Source organism: Pleurodeles waltl, chromosome 12, assembly GCF_031143425.1.
Source record: "Pleurodeles waltl isolate 20211129_DDA chromosome 12, aPleWal1.hap1.20221129, whole genome shotgun sequence".
Taxonomy (NCBI): Eukaryota; Metazoa; Chordata; class Amphibia; order Caudata; family Salamandridae; genus Pleurodeles; species Pleurodeles waltl.
In genome coordinates this window covers 139,837,829-139,854,906 of record NC_090451.1, presented here as the reverse complement: position 1 = coordinate 139,854,906, position 17,078 = coordinate 139,837,829, and the positions used below count along the sequence as shown (strand labels likewise).

At 41.6% G+C, this 17,078-nt stretch overlaps 1 protein-coding gene across 1 annotated transcript in view; it reads right to left on the bottom strand.

The window, feature by feature from the left end:
- The window catches only part of LOC138267094 (vomeronasal type-2 receptor 26-like), a 55,427-nt gene that overhangs the window by 26,819 nt on the left and 11,530 nt on the right, over positions 1–17,078 (bottom strand). The window contains exon 2 of the mRNA XM_069215942.1: positions 1,325–1,448. Coding sequence (XP_069072043.1) covers positions 1,325–1,448 — 124 coding nt within the window. The remainder of the gene's footprint in view (positions 1–1,324; positions 1,449–17,078) is intronic.

Below are 17,078 nucleotides of genomic sequence, written 5' to 3'. Positions count from 1 at the left end.
GAGATCTAACCATCTCCAATTCATGCACATCCCACGGTTTTCCAAAGTCTGACAGGGACATAGATCTTTTGCAGTATTGACTGTGAAACTTTGGAACTCCCTGCGTACCAAACTCAGCATGGCTGAGTCTAACCATCACTTCAAGAAAGAACTAAAAACCTTACTCTGCAATAAAAACTAGATTTGACGGTCTTGCACTTAGTCGCTGCTTTGAGCACTGGAATGCTTCTTCTGAAGAAGCTGAGTGCTTTACAAATCACAGTGATTGACTGATAGATTGATTGGTTGATTGACTGAACCATAAAAAGGATGAGAGCTTCTTTTGGCTGCTACATGGATCCTGGAGCAAGTTGTGCAGGGATTGGTGGCATGCACATTCCAAGGATACCAAACACCTCTTAAATGCAAGACCCAATGCAAGAGAAATTTGTAGCTGGCACTTCACAGCTTTTAGTCCTTCATCTCTCTCCACTCCTTCATCTCCGTCTTCATCTCTTTGTCCTAGGGCAAATGTGTGCATTAGGTCGAGAATTAGGTGAGGCTTGAATAACAGGCCATAGATATTAGCGAGAAAGGATAAGGCCCTGTTCTCCCTCCAACCAACAGTCTCTGGCCTCCTCTGGTATTTGTGGACAGTGTGCGTTGATTTCTAACTTTATCAGCCCATTGGGAAACCAGAAGCAAATTAAGCCATATCACATTAAACTACTTGTGGCAATACTCTAGAAAGGGCAGCTGATGCAAAGTGTATCTGGTGCACTTAAATCCCAACATGTACAGAGATGAAAGTCTTTTGTGCTGTCATGTCTGCCAACTGCTGTTCTCCACTTAGCGTGGTTATTTAGTGGAGCTACATATAAAGATTATTTCATTCATGGACAATTCTCCTTGTACAGTTTTTCAGCTAAATAGGACCATCCAGTTTTGGTTTTCTTTTCCTGTAGTTCTCCCACACCTCTTTAAAGAACATTAAATCATGGTACAAAACAACTCTCAGAACCCAGCCACCACTACAATTACATATTGACTGTATCTTTGCCTTTGATCATGTGGAGCATTTCCATTTGGCTAGGTTCATGGTATACAAATACTTAATATGTATGTACATATACATATATGCCATGCCTCCCTTGTGGCCTATACATACAGATACTCTCTTCTTTGGTTTATATATACATCCCTTCTCCTGGATATTTGGTTCAATTACAGTCACTGACCTCTGAGGTGTATATATAAAAGCTCTAATCAGTATGTTTTTATACCAGATTGCGGAAATGTTTGGAGGCAAATGACAGATCTCTAAGATACAGCCATTTAAGCTCACCGGTCTGGTTGGAGATCTCTCCATCTGAGCATGGAATGCAGTCATAGCAGCAAACTCCTTGGCCCTCACGAGTGGATTTTCTGAAGCCCACGGTGCATATTTCACTGCATGAGGACTTTGGAATCTGGAGTAAGAGACAAATATTTCTTGGAATGTTGACTTTTTAATGGAAGTTTATACAGTGATGAAGAGAGTTCAAGGAAAAGCTCAAGATATAAAGAGACATATGGTGATTAATAGTTACTTCCCTATAACAATGGTTCACCTGGTTTGGTATATAAATCGACTATGACACAACACAAACAGGCTTTAAACACTTGGCTGACCAGTGCACTAGCATTACAGTCTGTCCATGGAAATCAACATCACATGCAATTGCTTCTGACCCAACTTTAATAGCTTTGCATAGACAAAGACTTATAGGTGACACATAGTACTAACTCTTTCCCACCACATGGCCCCAGATTACAATATGAATAATAGAACATTTGACCCCATCACTAGAAGTCATCTAGGTCCATCATTATGATAGGTTATTAGCTTTACACCAGTCATGTTAGCATTTTAGGGTTGGTGCCTTGGAATCTGGATGTGTTAAAAATGTAAAATTGTGGCTGAATATGTTTAATTCCCAGACTTTAAGAACTCAAAAGTATGATCAGCAGGCACACTGGAATAATGGAAGGAAAGTTGCTTCCACACACATATGAAGGGTTACAGTCAGGTGATGAATACCAGGTAAGACTAGGCCAAGCAGTTTTATGAGATTAGTTGTTAGGCATATACTCACACTTATTTTTGCCCATCTTAGCTTTTTTTTTATTATTTGAGCGAGACATCACTTTAGTGGTGATGTTTTATTAGTCTTATCTATTGTCCTTCTCTGCAGAATTTCGTCATTCATTGCTTTGCGCGCATTTCCTTCGGTGCTCGCATCAAGGCTACATTTCAAAGGTCCCTGGGTATTGTGTCTTATTACACAGAAAGGGACATGTTGTCATGTCAGGGCAGTTCCTAGAATAACAGTGTTTACTATAAAACATCAGGCTGCCTTAGTGTCCTTAGAGGGGACATTACAGTCAAATCACCATCTTATGCTGCCCGTCACCTTTGCAGTCAAGCAGAAACTTGGAGCTTCCTCTTATGTCACAGAGGAGGATTTCCAGCAGACTAAAAGATCTCTCCTTTACCTACAACACAGGTATGGGGCTCACGCTACACTCCCTGGACGAGATGGGCAGATTAGGGCTATCACCTCTACTTACTCTCATGTAGGAATCTTAGTAGTGTGTGTAGGATTATTGGTAATACTATTGTGACAATTATGGTGGGACTGTTTCTATGTTTCACTTTCTTGGTCACCATTGTAATTGTGTCTGGTTTCATCATCCTTATAATATAACTATATGCCTTTTTTACGTAGGATGCATTTGCTGCAATAAATCATATTGAAGCAAGATATGTATCTGCTTGTCATTACATGTATGAGACTTGTGTAACTGAGAGACTGGGGTACGATCTGTTTGTTACCACATCTTCCCGAGGGGTCTAATAGTGTTATGTGATGAGCTGCCACAAATCACTGTTACCTACGGTATCTGTGAGGTGCTGCTAGGTAGCCCAATGGGTTAGGCTGGCAGCTGACAGACAGTTTGGGATCAGACTCAATTCCCCACACTCAGTGATGATGTTGCCCAAAACTCAGCAGTCGTGTTATTTTGGTGTGAGTCTCACGACAGAAGCTATTTGAAAAGATGGCAACTTGGGTCCTCAAGATTAGCAAATTGTCACCTAAATCAGCATGCAATCCAAGGTAACATGGCAGCTGGTCTCCTACAAAACCACCAGACCTCTTCCAATCGAAGATGGCGACACTTCTGCCTCTGATTGAAGGAAGCGGCACCTTTTTGTGTTTCCTCTTTCCCTTTTTGTTCCCTTTTCACTTGTACTTATCATGTACTGAAACTGACTTGATTAACCTGACTCCTCTCCTGGAACTGCAGAGTTCTTCCTTCCTGGTTGCTACTAACAAAGAAACTATGATAGTGAGTGCTTAGTATTGTATATTGTGAACTATAATTGTCTATTATACACATATATTTTAAACATTGTTAATGCACTGGGTTTTTACAGGCTTATAGTGACTATTTAGGAATTCTCCTGACAAGAATTTTATCAGGACTCATGTGTCTCTCCCTTTCCGACCCCGCTTGCCAGTTTCCCTAGTATATAATTATTTAACTCTGGTTTCATTCAGGAGCTTTGAACTATATTTTAGAGATGACTTGAGCAAGCATGCAGAATTACTGTTCAGTGCCATGACAGATTGCCCAGCAATGTCTTCTACAGACAATCACCTGATATCTCTTACTCAAGCTCTATAAAACAATGGTTCTGGAAACTTCAAGTTTCAGTCCTAAATGGCAGGGGTATATCCAGTTCATCTTGTATTTAAAGAATCTATTTTTATTATCTTGCAGGGCCTCCAATATTTAAAGAAAGGAGAGAATCTGTTAGAACTTTTGATAGATCTCGTCTCACGTCAGGAGAAATTGTTCAAGAAACTAGAAGTCTGCCCATGGTTTCTCCAATTGGATATCTTCAAATAATAACTTTTGATATCATTAATGTTCTAGTGTTTACTGTTATAGGGGGTACTCCATGGGTTTGTAAATAGAATTCAAGGATAATCTTAGGAGAGGCCTTGTTATCTTTCCTTCCTGAATTCTGTCAGAAGGTGTTTTCCAATGACTCTAAGAATTTAAGTTACAATGAGCAGAGACATCAGGGATGGAATAGAAGTCCCTTTAGAATATGCTGAGTTTGAAAATGGAAGATAACTTGGCAAAAGGATTTATATGACACTTGCTCAGCCACAAATATTTTATGCCAATACCACCTGGTGAGATGTAGACATGCATATGTTACAGAGAATTAAACACTATCACGATTAGCAATAATCACCCCTTGCTGTGATATCTGCTTCACTAGACCAATTCCAGAGAGATCACTGGTTAACCAAGTTGTATTTAAGAGGAGCATACATCCTGGTGTGCACTAGAGTTTTAGATAAATGGAACGCAGAATTAATTACAAAATATCCTCACTATAAATATTTAGTAATGTCATTCAGATCATGTAAGGCTCCCACAACTCATTTCCAACATTTCATCAATAAGATTCTACAAGCTGTAGTACCTCAATTTAATGTGGTATATTGGAATGATATTTTAATCTAGTCCGACTCTGTAAGTGAACCTCATCACCAGGTAATGGAGGACTTGGGAAAACACTCAGTACATGGTACGCTATCTAAATACTTGTTTAATGTGAAAATATATTCAATCTTGTCTCATGGAATTAGCATGGATAGTGAAAAGTGAAGCAGTCACTATACTGCAGGATCCTGAATTCGGACTACTTGTATTCTCATGGTAAAATGTGTTTTCCAGGGAAGTTCTTTTCTTTGTATTGTGACATTAGACAGACCGTAAAGAAGATTGTGTTCATATGAAGAGATCAAACAAGTAAATGCTTCAGGAAATGAAAGAATGCTTTCACTACAGCACCAAATACCTATAATTCCCATGTTCTTTCTCCTTTCTTCATGAAAACAGACTCTTCAACGATTGGTTTGGTTCAGTCACAGTAAGACCCAAATATGGAGGACCTGCATCCTGTAGCTTATTGTTCTTGTAAGAAATTGGGTTATTAGTTGAGGTGGGTGGAAGCCACACACAAATATTAAACACAATCCATGAAGGGTGAACCAAACCTGTGGTTACTCCTCCTGTAGCTTGGCACGAAAGCAGTCAGGTTTAATTTAGATGCAATGTGTAAAGTATGTATGAAACACACAAGCAGTAATAAAGTAAAGAAAAACTCGGAAAACAATTTAGAAAAATAGAATAAAGCTTGATAAATAAAATAACACCAACACGAATTAAATCCAGTCAGTAGATCTGGAGTTGTGAATATGTGAAGTTGTTAGTGAAGGATAGCATGAAAAAGAAACAAAACTCTATTCAAGGATATCTCATTGCACAAGACTGGGATCAAGTCACAATTAAGGCCAACCATGATTGAGCATCAGCTAGCGATAGTCACCAGGTTCACACCTAACAAGAGTTACCTTTGGACTAAGGGGAAATTCTGAAGACTTCCTAGAGAATGTAGAGTCCTCAGCAGGGCCAGGCAGCAGGCTTTAGCAGAGAGAGGATTGTCAGGGAAGGGGAGCCACTGTACAAAGTCTCTGTGAAGCCTTCAACAATGGCAGAAATAGCTCAGAAAAGCTAGATTTTCATGTGGAAGAGGTCTTCATTGTCGATGGGGTGCTATTTGTCATCAAGCCAGGTGATAATTTCTACCTTCTGGCTTAGAAACTTTTTAAAGATCGAAGTCTTCCAGCAGGATGAGGCTGTAGACTATAGCTGAAAAGAGCTCTACAAGGCTGGATACCATTTTTGAGAGGTCCTGCTGAAGAGCATTTGCTGCTGCAGACAATAATGTAGGAGGAGCTGCAGTGAAGTCAGTCCCATCTGCAATGCACTTTTGTTAGATCGGCTTGCAGGTAGGTCTCAGTCTTCTGTCAGTTCTCAGAGCAGTTTTTTGAGGGAAAAGTTTATTAGTCCCAGGCTTTGGTTATGGGTAGGAGGAGGCCACTCTAGTACTATACCAAAGGTCTGATTTAGATCTTGGAAGAGGGAATACTTTGTCACAATTGTGATGGAAATCCCATCCACCGTATTACGATCTCCACAGGCTATAATCATATAGCGTGTTGGCTGGTTGCATTTCAACATTTGCAGCTGAAACCCCTCTAACTGGCATTCATTTAGCGTTCTATTTGGTGGATGCACCAGGTTATAGTGTTGTTTTCATGAGTAGGGCCTAAGTCAGGTGCTCACCATTCACCACTGTCTGCCTGGACCGCTGCCATCACCATGCTAATCAGGCACAGGGAGGGTTTGTGTGTCATCAGGTCCCTCTGCTCTCCCATATCTAAGGTCACACAAAAACGAGATACATCACACTGATTTCAGAGATGGAATCTTACCTGCTAATTTCCAGATTGCGTGTTGACTTGCAGTCCATCGCTTATGTTGCCCTGTTTGTAGTTACAGGTGATTTGATTTCACCCACTTCTAGGCCTTACACTCAGGACGCCACTTTATTTGCGTAATGGGAACATAAGAGGACACTATCAGGCTAAAATTAGTCCCACTCCTCCAAACAGATCTCCTCCAACTGTGTGATACTTGGATGTTGGAAGTGCTGTCTGAGTCTCTGGTTTGTTAGGTTTCTGGGGAGTCTCACAGATATGCAGCTACTCCTATCCTCCATCACTCCGTGCCCCCTGTAATTAATTTGTACCCAGAAACTATCACAAATTTCTCATCAAACATTTGGATGGAATAAGGTGTAAATAGCTGGGTGTTAAAAATAGTAATGTTATTGGCAAATATTGTGACCTTGAAGCTACAAGACATGTGAATGACTGGACATCCCTAATAGCCACTTGTGGCAATAAGAAAAGAGTCAACATATTTAAAAAAAAAGATGGTGGATACAGAACAATTTTTGTTGCCATCTTCTTAGTACAAGAGGCTAGAAATCATGAACCCAAATCATAGCTGAAGGTTCTATGTGCAGTACCTTCAGCAAACCTATGACCTGGTGCTAAACACAACATTTTGTACATGACTTGCCTTAGATATGGCCACACAAATCTTCCAAATATCTTTCTGGCAATTAATAAGACATTACCAATTGGTTGGCTTGTCACTTAGGCCCTTTATAAAACCTCCACTGTAGTGTTAATATTGAAAGTGACCTCTTCTCTGGTTGTATTGTGAAGTATTAGAGCTAATGGATGGGCTTAAAGTTCAGCATATTTTTTGCAGAAATATTGGTTTGTTGGCATAGTATTCTAATACAATTTTACCTTTTTAACGAAAAAAGTAATATTGTCTTGCTGCCAATATTTTGAAGGAGAACTTGAGTGCCTCTCCTATATGAGAATAGCACCCCTGTAAGAAGATCTCCAGACATCTGGACTGATGCTTTATGGTACTCAGTTAAAAGAAAATATTTCCCTTCATTAAGAAAACCCTTTTCCATCCAGTTGAACAGACACTTCACACATGTCGACCTACAATACAGAAATAGAGCACAGCTAGCTCTGCCTTGGAAAGGAATTCCTGCCATTCCTTTTCATCATAGAGATTGGGAGTTAAGAAGTACATTTCAGAAACCTGTGATGTGAGTCCCTGAAGAATTTCATCAGAATACCTAACAATTTGGCCTGTATAGTTAATTTCCTGAAATGCGATCTTTTCCTTGACAATTGTTGCTGGGAATTTAGACATTTAAACACTGTTCTCTAACAAATGAGATTTATACATTGAAACTTTCACCTTAACCACAACATCTCCTCACTAAAATGGCATATCACATTCTCACCTCCATTCTAATTTTTCATTTTTTCCACATGACAGATTTGTACCACTTTCAGGTCCTTAGCTACCTGTGAAGGTGTCAGATTCAATTTACCTTGGCCCGATGCATCAGTTTGTAAATCTGGAGCAGTGTAGAGCACTGCTAGCGCTGTAATGCGTAAAAAAAATGATGCAACAGTGGCGTAAAGCTCTTGTAAATGAGGCCTTCTGGGTGTGAATCCCTGAAGAATCTCATGACAACATCTAACCCTTTGGCCCATGTGGTTAATTTCCTGAATTGGGATATTTTTTTCTTCGACTTAGTGACTAGGAATTTAGATAGCTATACACTGTTCTCTAATACATTAGATTTATACTTGGATCTCTCACCTGAACTTGAACATCACCTCAATAAACTGGCATATCTCATTCTCATCCTCATTCTAATTTTTCACTGTTTCCACATGCCAAATTTGTACCACTTTCAGGTCCTTAGCTACATGTGAATGTGTCAGATTCTATTTCTTTTCTACCTTATCCTTTAAGTTCATTATGCATAGCATAAAAAGCTTTAGTTGTGTTCATGAGAGTGGCGCCAAGCACAGATCTATGTGTTATTGAGAAACAGTTTTCAATTTTGAGTTTAAAACATATTTAGTAAAGGGAATGCCTTTAAGGAATTATTTCAGCAGAAATAACCGATGAGACAGAAACTTCACTTTCTGCACTATGTCTGCTTCCAGAAAGAGCCATTCTGCTGTTTTCAACCTTTGAAATATAAAGACATATAGCCCATTTAAACAAAATGAGAGCTTGTGTGACAATCATTTATCTGAATGGGAAGCAGAGATGGGTGAGGAATTAGAGATGAATGTATACTGCTTAGGTGCTGTAAATAAGTTAACTATTAATTGGCAGTCCATCTCCAGTAATAAATTCAGCAACTTGTTAGGTTCAACACAATCTTTCTATAATTTATTCCTGAGGTCAACCCCTGGCAACTATTGCAGAAAGCAAACAGACTTAAGTTTGAGAAAATGTGTAAAGCATTTCATAAAAATAGAATAAAATGTAATAAACAAAATGACACTAAATGACAAAATTCCAATAAGGGAACATGGAGATTTATTTTTGTTGAAGATTTAAGTGAAAAAGTAAAGCGCCAATGTAAAGTACTGTTTGCATGTAACAGGAACCTAAATACAATATCAGGTCAGCTACAATGGAGAGCAGGTCGAATATGCCAAGCAAGTTCGTCTGGATCAATGTTTTAACCTTCTGGCTTAGTCTTTGAAATGTAAGCCAGAATCCACTAGCCAGGCAAAACAGCACGCTGCCTGGTGAAGTCCCTTGAAAGACCAGTAGGAACTGAGTGAGGCCCCACTAAAGCCATTGTTGCTAAAGCAAGTGAGAAAAGCTCAGAGCAGGAAAAGTCAAATGTCATCCCCAGAGAAGCCCTCTACTTGACTAGATACTTTTGGAGACTTCACCAAGTCAAGATTTCTATCTCCAGGTTTAGGCCCTAAGGGAGGTTACTCCATTGTAATGACCTCATTTAAAGTTGGTGGAACTTTGGCATGTCAGTCATAGAAACTACTCATTTTCCCCTGCTAGCATACACCTCTGCTGACGTAAGGGCCATCAGGGGTTTGGAAATTTGACCACCCGCCAGATTTAGAGGGGGCAGCCAAAAGGCCAGTTTTCACTGTTCATTCCCAGGGGCAGTGAAAACTGCAAAATGGCCCCCATCACATGGGAGACAGCTCCCATGGTGTGGGGGTCAATTGTTTTTTTTATTTTCAATAAAAAATGCTCAATTGGGATTTTGTTTTGGAAAATAAGAAACAAGTGATAAGTTTGAAGGATGATACCATCATGTTGGCGGAGCTGTCTATTAATCTTTTAATACATTGACAGGAAACGCCCAAAATGGCAGTTCCTGCCAATGAATCTCTAGATTTGGAGGAAGGGTACTTTGTCAGGGCAATGAAGTATTTTACTCCATCACCCTGACAGAGTAAAGACCATCCACCATGGTATAAATCAACCCTATAGTCTCCTTTTTGGAGCTCAGTTTCCTCCCATGAGGCAAGGAATCAGGATGTATCCAGGAAGATCAGATCAAAGCCAGATGGCTTAGCAGGCATGTCTGATGCATTGGATTTTCAGGCAACAGGACCAACCTGATTTACTTGCCCAGCAAGGTCTCAGCGTAGGTGGATTGAATTCAGTCGTTGGTCCTGGTACTCTGGAGGACTATAAGTCCACAATTGTGCAGAGATTTCATAATACGTAGATCTGGACACCACTAAGGCTCCTAGGACCTAAGAAAAAGTACTTAGGGGTCAGGATGCACTCTAGCAGAGGCCACTCTAGTCCTTTTGTAATTGCAAATGGCCACTGGACATTCCAGGAAACATGACTTTTGTAGCTTTTGATGCCCCTATGACCCAAAAGGAGATAAGCCAGCTGACCTTGTGTGAGAAAACAGGGCTGATTGCAGAAGCCCCCTAACTTTTTGTCCCAATTTTTCACTTTTTAATGGTGTTTTCCTGACTCTGATGGTGCTCTGGGTACTACTAACCAGTCCCAGGGCCTGTGCTCTGTAAAAAATAAGTGTGCAAATTAGGCTCATTATAATTGGCTATGTCAACCTACCTATAAGCCCCTAGTATATGGTATGGCATGTAGGTTTAGGGACCACAGCATAGACAGTGCACCCATAGGTGCACTGCTAAGGTGTAAGTGCCACTATAAAGGCAGGCCTGCCTTGCTGGCTGACTTTTACATATAAGTCACCCCTAAGGTATGCCCTATGTGCCCCTAGGTGGTGGATGCATGTAACTATAAGCAGGGACCTTATAAAATAGTTTTATAAGCCCTGGTGAGGTAAAACAGCCAAATTTGTTTTCCCTCATTGTAGTGAATGGCCTCCATAGGCTAGAATGGGGAGACTTTATTTTAATTTATAAAGTCCCCTTAAGTGTCAGATACCTCAAGAGTGGTATCAAATTAATTGTTATAATACATCCCACAACTTACAATTGTTAGATTTAATGTAACTTGTTCAGGTAAAGAGTTTTAAACTCTACCTAAAAAGTTGCCATCTTCAGCCCAGTAGTCCTCTGCTCTGATTGGCCAGCCTCTGGCAGCCTGGCCAGGCTGTGTTGATGAGGGATGAATCAGCCTGGGCTGAACACAAAGGGATGTGCCTGGGGGAGGAGAACTACCCCTAGCAGAAGGAGAAGCAGGAAGGGGGAGGGCTGCCAAACGGGTCTTCGGAGGCATGGAATGACATTTGAAGCAACCCAGCACCTCCCTCAAATCCTGTGAACCCCGATAATTAGGTGCCCCCCTCATTAGATTAGGAGAGGGCAGGAGAAGGGTGTGTTTAAGATGTGTAGCCACACCAGTGGGTGGGCTCAGCCAGATGTAACCTCCAAAAATCAATTTCAGCCATGATAGATTTTTGAGGTATGTTGCTCCCTGGGACTGATTTTTGCCACACTTCGCAGGAAGTGGTCATCACAGGGAGAAGGACTCTGCACCTGACTGGAGAACCAAGACCCCCCCACTGTTTTTCACCCAGGAGCAAGGACAAATATGGCAGAGCTGCACCCACACCTCAGCTCCCTATACTAGATCCAACAACAAGGAAGAAAGTCAGAAGAAGAAGGACTGCCCTGCTGGACCCCTGACCTGCACCTGGATACTGCACTCTGAAGGACTGCACCAGCTGAACACTTGGGCTTCACCACTAAAAGGACTTTGCCTGTCTTCTACTGCTTCAAGAAGGCTCCCTGTTTGCTACAGGTACAAAAGAGCTGCCCAGTGTCCCCTGCATCAAGTCCTGCAAGCAGAACCCAGCTGACCAGCGTCCAGTGGCCATTTGAGGATTCTGACTAGATGCATTCAGGGAATTGTAGTCCCAACTCCCAAGGAGCAGCTCAGTGCTTCTGAAACCTTGGATCAAGTTGTGGACACCACTCCAAGAACCTAAAAAGGACCTCTGCAAGAAGATCCAGAAGTTTGGAGACATTTGGAGTAACTCCATAGGTTGAAGTGCTGCATTGTGGGAGTTGTAGTCCCACACCCCAAGAGGCAAACCAGAGACTCTGAACCCTAGGCTGGTGCTGTGGACCATTTTCCCGAATCAAGAAACAATTCTGAAAGTAAGTGTGACAGTGTTACTTCTGTGTGGTCTGAACTCTGGACTTTGTTCCTTTCCAGTGTGACTTTTTTAACCCCTTGAGCACTAGTTGCATCTATGCGCTAGAAAACATTAATTCTTTAAAAAGTAATATCTCCGGTTCCCCTTACCCGATTTTCTTAGTTTTGGTGTCATTTTAAAGATAAACATATGATCTATTTTCATGAAGTTCTGTTGGATTTTTATTGTGTTTTACTTATTTACTGTTATGTGCTTTAAACACTTGTCTCCTAAGTAAAGCCTTGTTGCTCGTTGCCAAGCTACCAAGGGTTAAGCTGGGTTTAATTTCATGAGACCTAACTGGACCTAAGTAGAGGTTAGTGGACTATTGCTAAGAGTAGGTACTTACCTGCCCTTACCAATAATCAATTTTCCAACACCCTTGGAGTCCACTTCTTAATCCTGGGTACAAGTAGAAGCAGGTCCCCTTCAGGTCTCTACATGAATCAAACAGCAGGTCCAGTCCTCTTCTTTTCTACACTTGCCCAGAGAGTGTTCTGGTTAGTGGTGGATGAGATACAGGCTCACTAGTTAGTGGGAGGCAAGAGTGCCTAATTTGTAAAAGAATAATTGCTGGATCCCAAAGGTCTGTGGAGAAGACGGCAGCTATCACTAGAGAATGTCGGGATGCCAACTACCAAAGCTGCATAATACTGATTCAACTTCATGTCCCTCATTCAACAACAAACACTCCACATCCCTTTATCTCTCTCTTGGAGTTTCTCTTGCATCGTTCCTTTCTCCCTTTGTCACTGTTTGTACATCCTTTGCTTTCTTCTTCTTTCTCCCTTTTTTGTTTTTTCTTTCTCGTGTTCTGAGTCAAAGTCTGATGAATTAAAAATAGCAGGTGCAAATTAAACACCAGATTGGCATGACTACTGGACACACCCTAGTCAATGAAGAAGAAATCCTGGGGCACCCGTTCCCACTTCATTAAAAACCTAACTTCAAAACTGAACTGGATTTTTTATGAATATTAAAAATACTGGTTTAACCATTTGTCTTACGTGCTCCTGCCCCTACACAGCAAAATTAATAGATTAATCTGCACTCTAGTTTTCCTCACAGCAGAGCCAGTGCCTTTTTCACTGAACACAGCTTTTGGGGGCTTGTCAATGTAGATGTACATTTCTACATGCCCTACTTTTAAATCGCAGTCCAGGTACCTTATGGGCTACAAAGCTTCCATTGGAGTAACTTAAATAATATTTAAAAGAAAGGTTATCCCCTGCTAAAATTGCATAACTGCAGGTTGAAATCTCAGCAGTCAGGCTACATTGGTAGGTCTGAAGCCATGTTTTCCTTATCACACCAGTGAATGACAAATATAATGCTGCAGTTCACAGGTGACATTTAACTTTTCTTGCCAGGGGTATAGTTTCTATACCATATTTTATGTCAGAGAGGTAAAAATGCCACTCAAGGAATTATCCAATGTTTTAGAGGTCAGAACAGATACAGATACACTAGGCACTGGACGGCAGCACCTGTGTGCAGAACTATGAGACCTGCTCTAAAGTTCAGCAAAAGTAGGTATGATCATGCAAATGGGGCAATTTTCTCAAAGGTGTGAATAAAACTGCTTGTAATGAAATCTCAGCCTGACACAACAAAAGGTTAGGCCCATAATTGCACGGGGAGCCATTGTTGGTGGCATGTGTGGGCAATAGCACTTAATTACCCAAAGTAATGTTTGCTACAAATACAGAGCCGAAATGGTTGTTTGGAGAATAAACAGGGGAAATATTGTTTCTGCCATTTATTATTTCATATCGCCTTTGACAGATAAAGCTTCCAGATGCATCCAAAATGTAACTGTTATCTGCAGCATTTACCAGGTAATCTCCTGATATTATTGCTCCTGTTAATTGACCAGAGACAATTTTATGGGGTGGAAGTCTGTTGACCCGATTGAAGGACATCCATCCGCACAGTGGCAAATGAATTTTGGCTGAAGATCTTACCAGTACACAGTAAATCAGACTGTGGACAAGTAATGCAATGCTAATCATTCATTTGTTTCTAGCACTTGTAGAACTCATGGCCAACACAACATATTGATCTCTCTCTGAAGGAACTTGGAGCAAGTCAAGCTGAGGTTTTGAAGGGCAATTGTGCATGACTCTGTGTACTGTCAAGTCCAAGATGTTAATCAGAGTTCACAAACTATTGGGCCATTAACCATTACTAGTAAATTCAAAAGGTCCCTTTATCCAATCATAAGAGCCACTGTAGAAATAACTTTGTGAAAACACTGTACATTTCCGCTCATTGAAATCTCCTACACTGTATACAACAAAGTCAGTATTATAGACAAGGTCTTATGCTTCATGGTCATGTATTGAGCACAAAATATTACTCAGAGGGCTAAAGCATGGAAATGTAAAAGGTACTACCTTAGGGACAATCACTTTTAAAGAGATGCACTTGGATTGCATGAAACCACAGATGGCACCATATGTATCTAAAAGCTCTTTAGATATAGGCCTGTTTCGTCACCTGCTCAAAGCCACCTAGCTTGATAAGGCTCTTGTTAAGGATCAACACTGGCTCTGATCCGTGTCCCAGCTGGTAGGTTCCCACCACTACATTCTCTATCACTTCTTCTGCGGTTATTTTCCAGTTCAGTATTTCGTAGGCTGGAGGTGGGTTCCCATTGGAATCAAAAAATACCTTGTCCCCTGCTGTGCTTTGGAAGTTAACATTTCTCACCTAGTGAAGCAGCTGTGAAGATAAAAATGACATGTTGTACTTTAGCATTGGAAATACCTTCTAAATCTTGTGCAAATGAATAGAGATTGTACAGAATTGTTAGAAAGTGGGTATCTAGTTGGCAGAGGTATGAACCCTGTCCAAATAGGGACCACAATCCTAGCAAGGGTGTGTCAGATAAAGCACCTTAAATTAGTCTGTGCTCACCCTCTGGTTGCTTGGCACAGAGCAGTCAGGCTTAACTTAAGAGGCAATGTGTAAAGTATTTGTGCAACATCCAATACTTTAAAACAGTGAAAACAAAACATAAAAATAATCCAGAGCAAGATAGAAGAATAGATCTTGATGTATTGAACAAAACAAGACCATAAAGACAAAAATATGTTGGGATATTAATTTTTAAATATTACATGCAACTGTAGTGCTTAGCAGCATTAATCACCAACTTGGGCCATCTGGTCGCTTTAGACCAGTGTAAATGCAAAGTTCAGGCTGACCGCGATGGAGCACCAGCTGGCTACAGGGGCCAACCTTATGCAGTTAAAACAGTAGCTTGTGTGGACAGTACGTTGATGTTGAGGATTCGCTGCAAGGAGCAGAGGAGACGATGGGAAGGCAATACATCAGTTCTGATCTGCTCATTCAAGGGATGCGTAATCGTCGAGCCACACAGTCGTTCATCCTTGAGCATTGGTGCAGTGTAGAACCCATTTGAGAAGGAGATGCATCGTTGTCGATCCTGAGACGCAAAGTCCTCACCCTCAGTGGCAGCAGTGATGCATCGAGCAGAGATGCAGTGCTTCCGATTGGCACAGCGAGGGCATTGCAGGGATTTCTGTGGAACAAAGCTGCAGGACCCACTTCCAAGGGCTCAGGACTGAATTGACACCACATGGTAGGGAAGAACTCACAGTTGGCAGAGTCCAGTAGCTGTAGCAGAATGTAGTGAAGTCTTTGATGTCCCTCAGACCTCCGAACAGGAGGCAAGCCATCAAGCCCCTGGAGTTACTTTGGTTCTGGGGATTTAGAGACTTAGGCCCAATCCTTCTCTTTCCTATGAAAGGAGGGGAGCAGGCAGAAAGCCAGGTACAACAAAGCAGGAGTCCAGCAAGGTCCAGCAGAGTTCTGGTAGTGACAGCCCCTTTAGCAGCACAGCAGCCCTTCTTCCTGGCAGAATGTCCTCAGGTCCAGAAGTGTACTGATTTAGTGGGGTTTGGGGTCCAGTGCTTGTAGAAATGGGGTTTCTGGTTGGCTATGGTACGCACCTAAGCCAGGCAGAACCCATCCACTCTAGTCAGGGTGAGGCAGTTACACTCCCAAGATAACCCCTACTCACAGCCTTGATGGCTTGGCACGTGCAGTCAGGCCTATCCCAGAGGCAATGTGTAAAGAGATTGCACAACACATGTGATGCAATAAATACACCACAAAGGTAACACAACACCATGTTATATAAAACTAAACTGTATTGCATAAAACATCATTAGACCAAACACAACATGTCAGTAATAACCTGCTACACAAGCAGTTGTCAGAACATTAAACAGTTTCTAGTATTTGGCAAACACCAGCAATACATAAAACACATAGGTTATTGGTTATTCTGCAACATAAGCAGTGGTCAGGTTGTCATCATTGTTACCAAAAATGCATATACTATGGTAAATACATAATAATAAATGCCAAAACAACATCATACTTGCCCATAAAGTGAAACATTAGAAATGCTCAAGGCATTCTCATGACTGCACCATCGTGGCTGCACCTAAGAGGAAACACCACCCAAAAAGAACGTACATATCACAATACCCATATCACCAGAGATCCTAGGACACCATCATGAATGCCCATAGCATGAAAGCATTCCTATTAGGTACATGTAAGCATGAACAAACTACGCATCATCATGATTGGACATACGATGAGACAACACCAAAAATGCACTTCATTATAATGAATGCACCATCACATATATGTGGAAGGAACACAAGATCACCCAGGGGTAGGGGTTCTGCAGGGAAGCACAGTCTGCTCCGTCCAACTGAGGCGCTCCAATGCTCCTCCGGTAATCCTGCGGTGCTCTTCCTGATTGCAAGGACAACCTCTCTCGAGGCATCCATCTTGTGGTAACTGGGGTCAGCAATCAAATGAAAATGCCCCCCAAAGTTGCGCTGCCACTGGGGGGGAGGCTCCCACACTGCCCAAGTTGACAAGGAGACCTCTCGGGGTCCCCTCCGCACAGGGCACAGCTTCTAGACAACTGCTCTCCTCTGGTGAAAGCGGCAGTTAGTATCAGTGGTGCGCTCCTCCTGGAGTGTGTTATGAGCACTTGTAAGCCGGTCTCCCACACAGGTGCATTTTCTTTCAGACTCAGGTTGCGGTGGTGAATGCACCC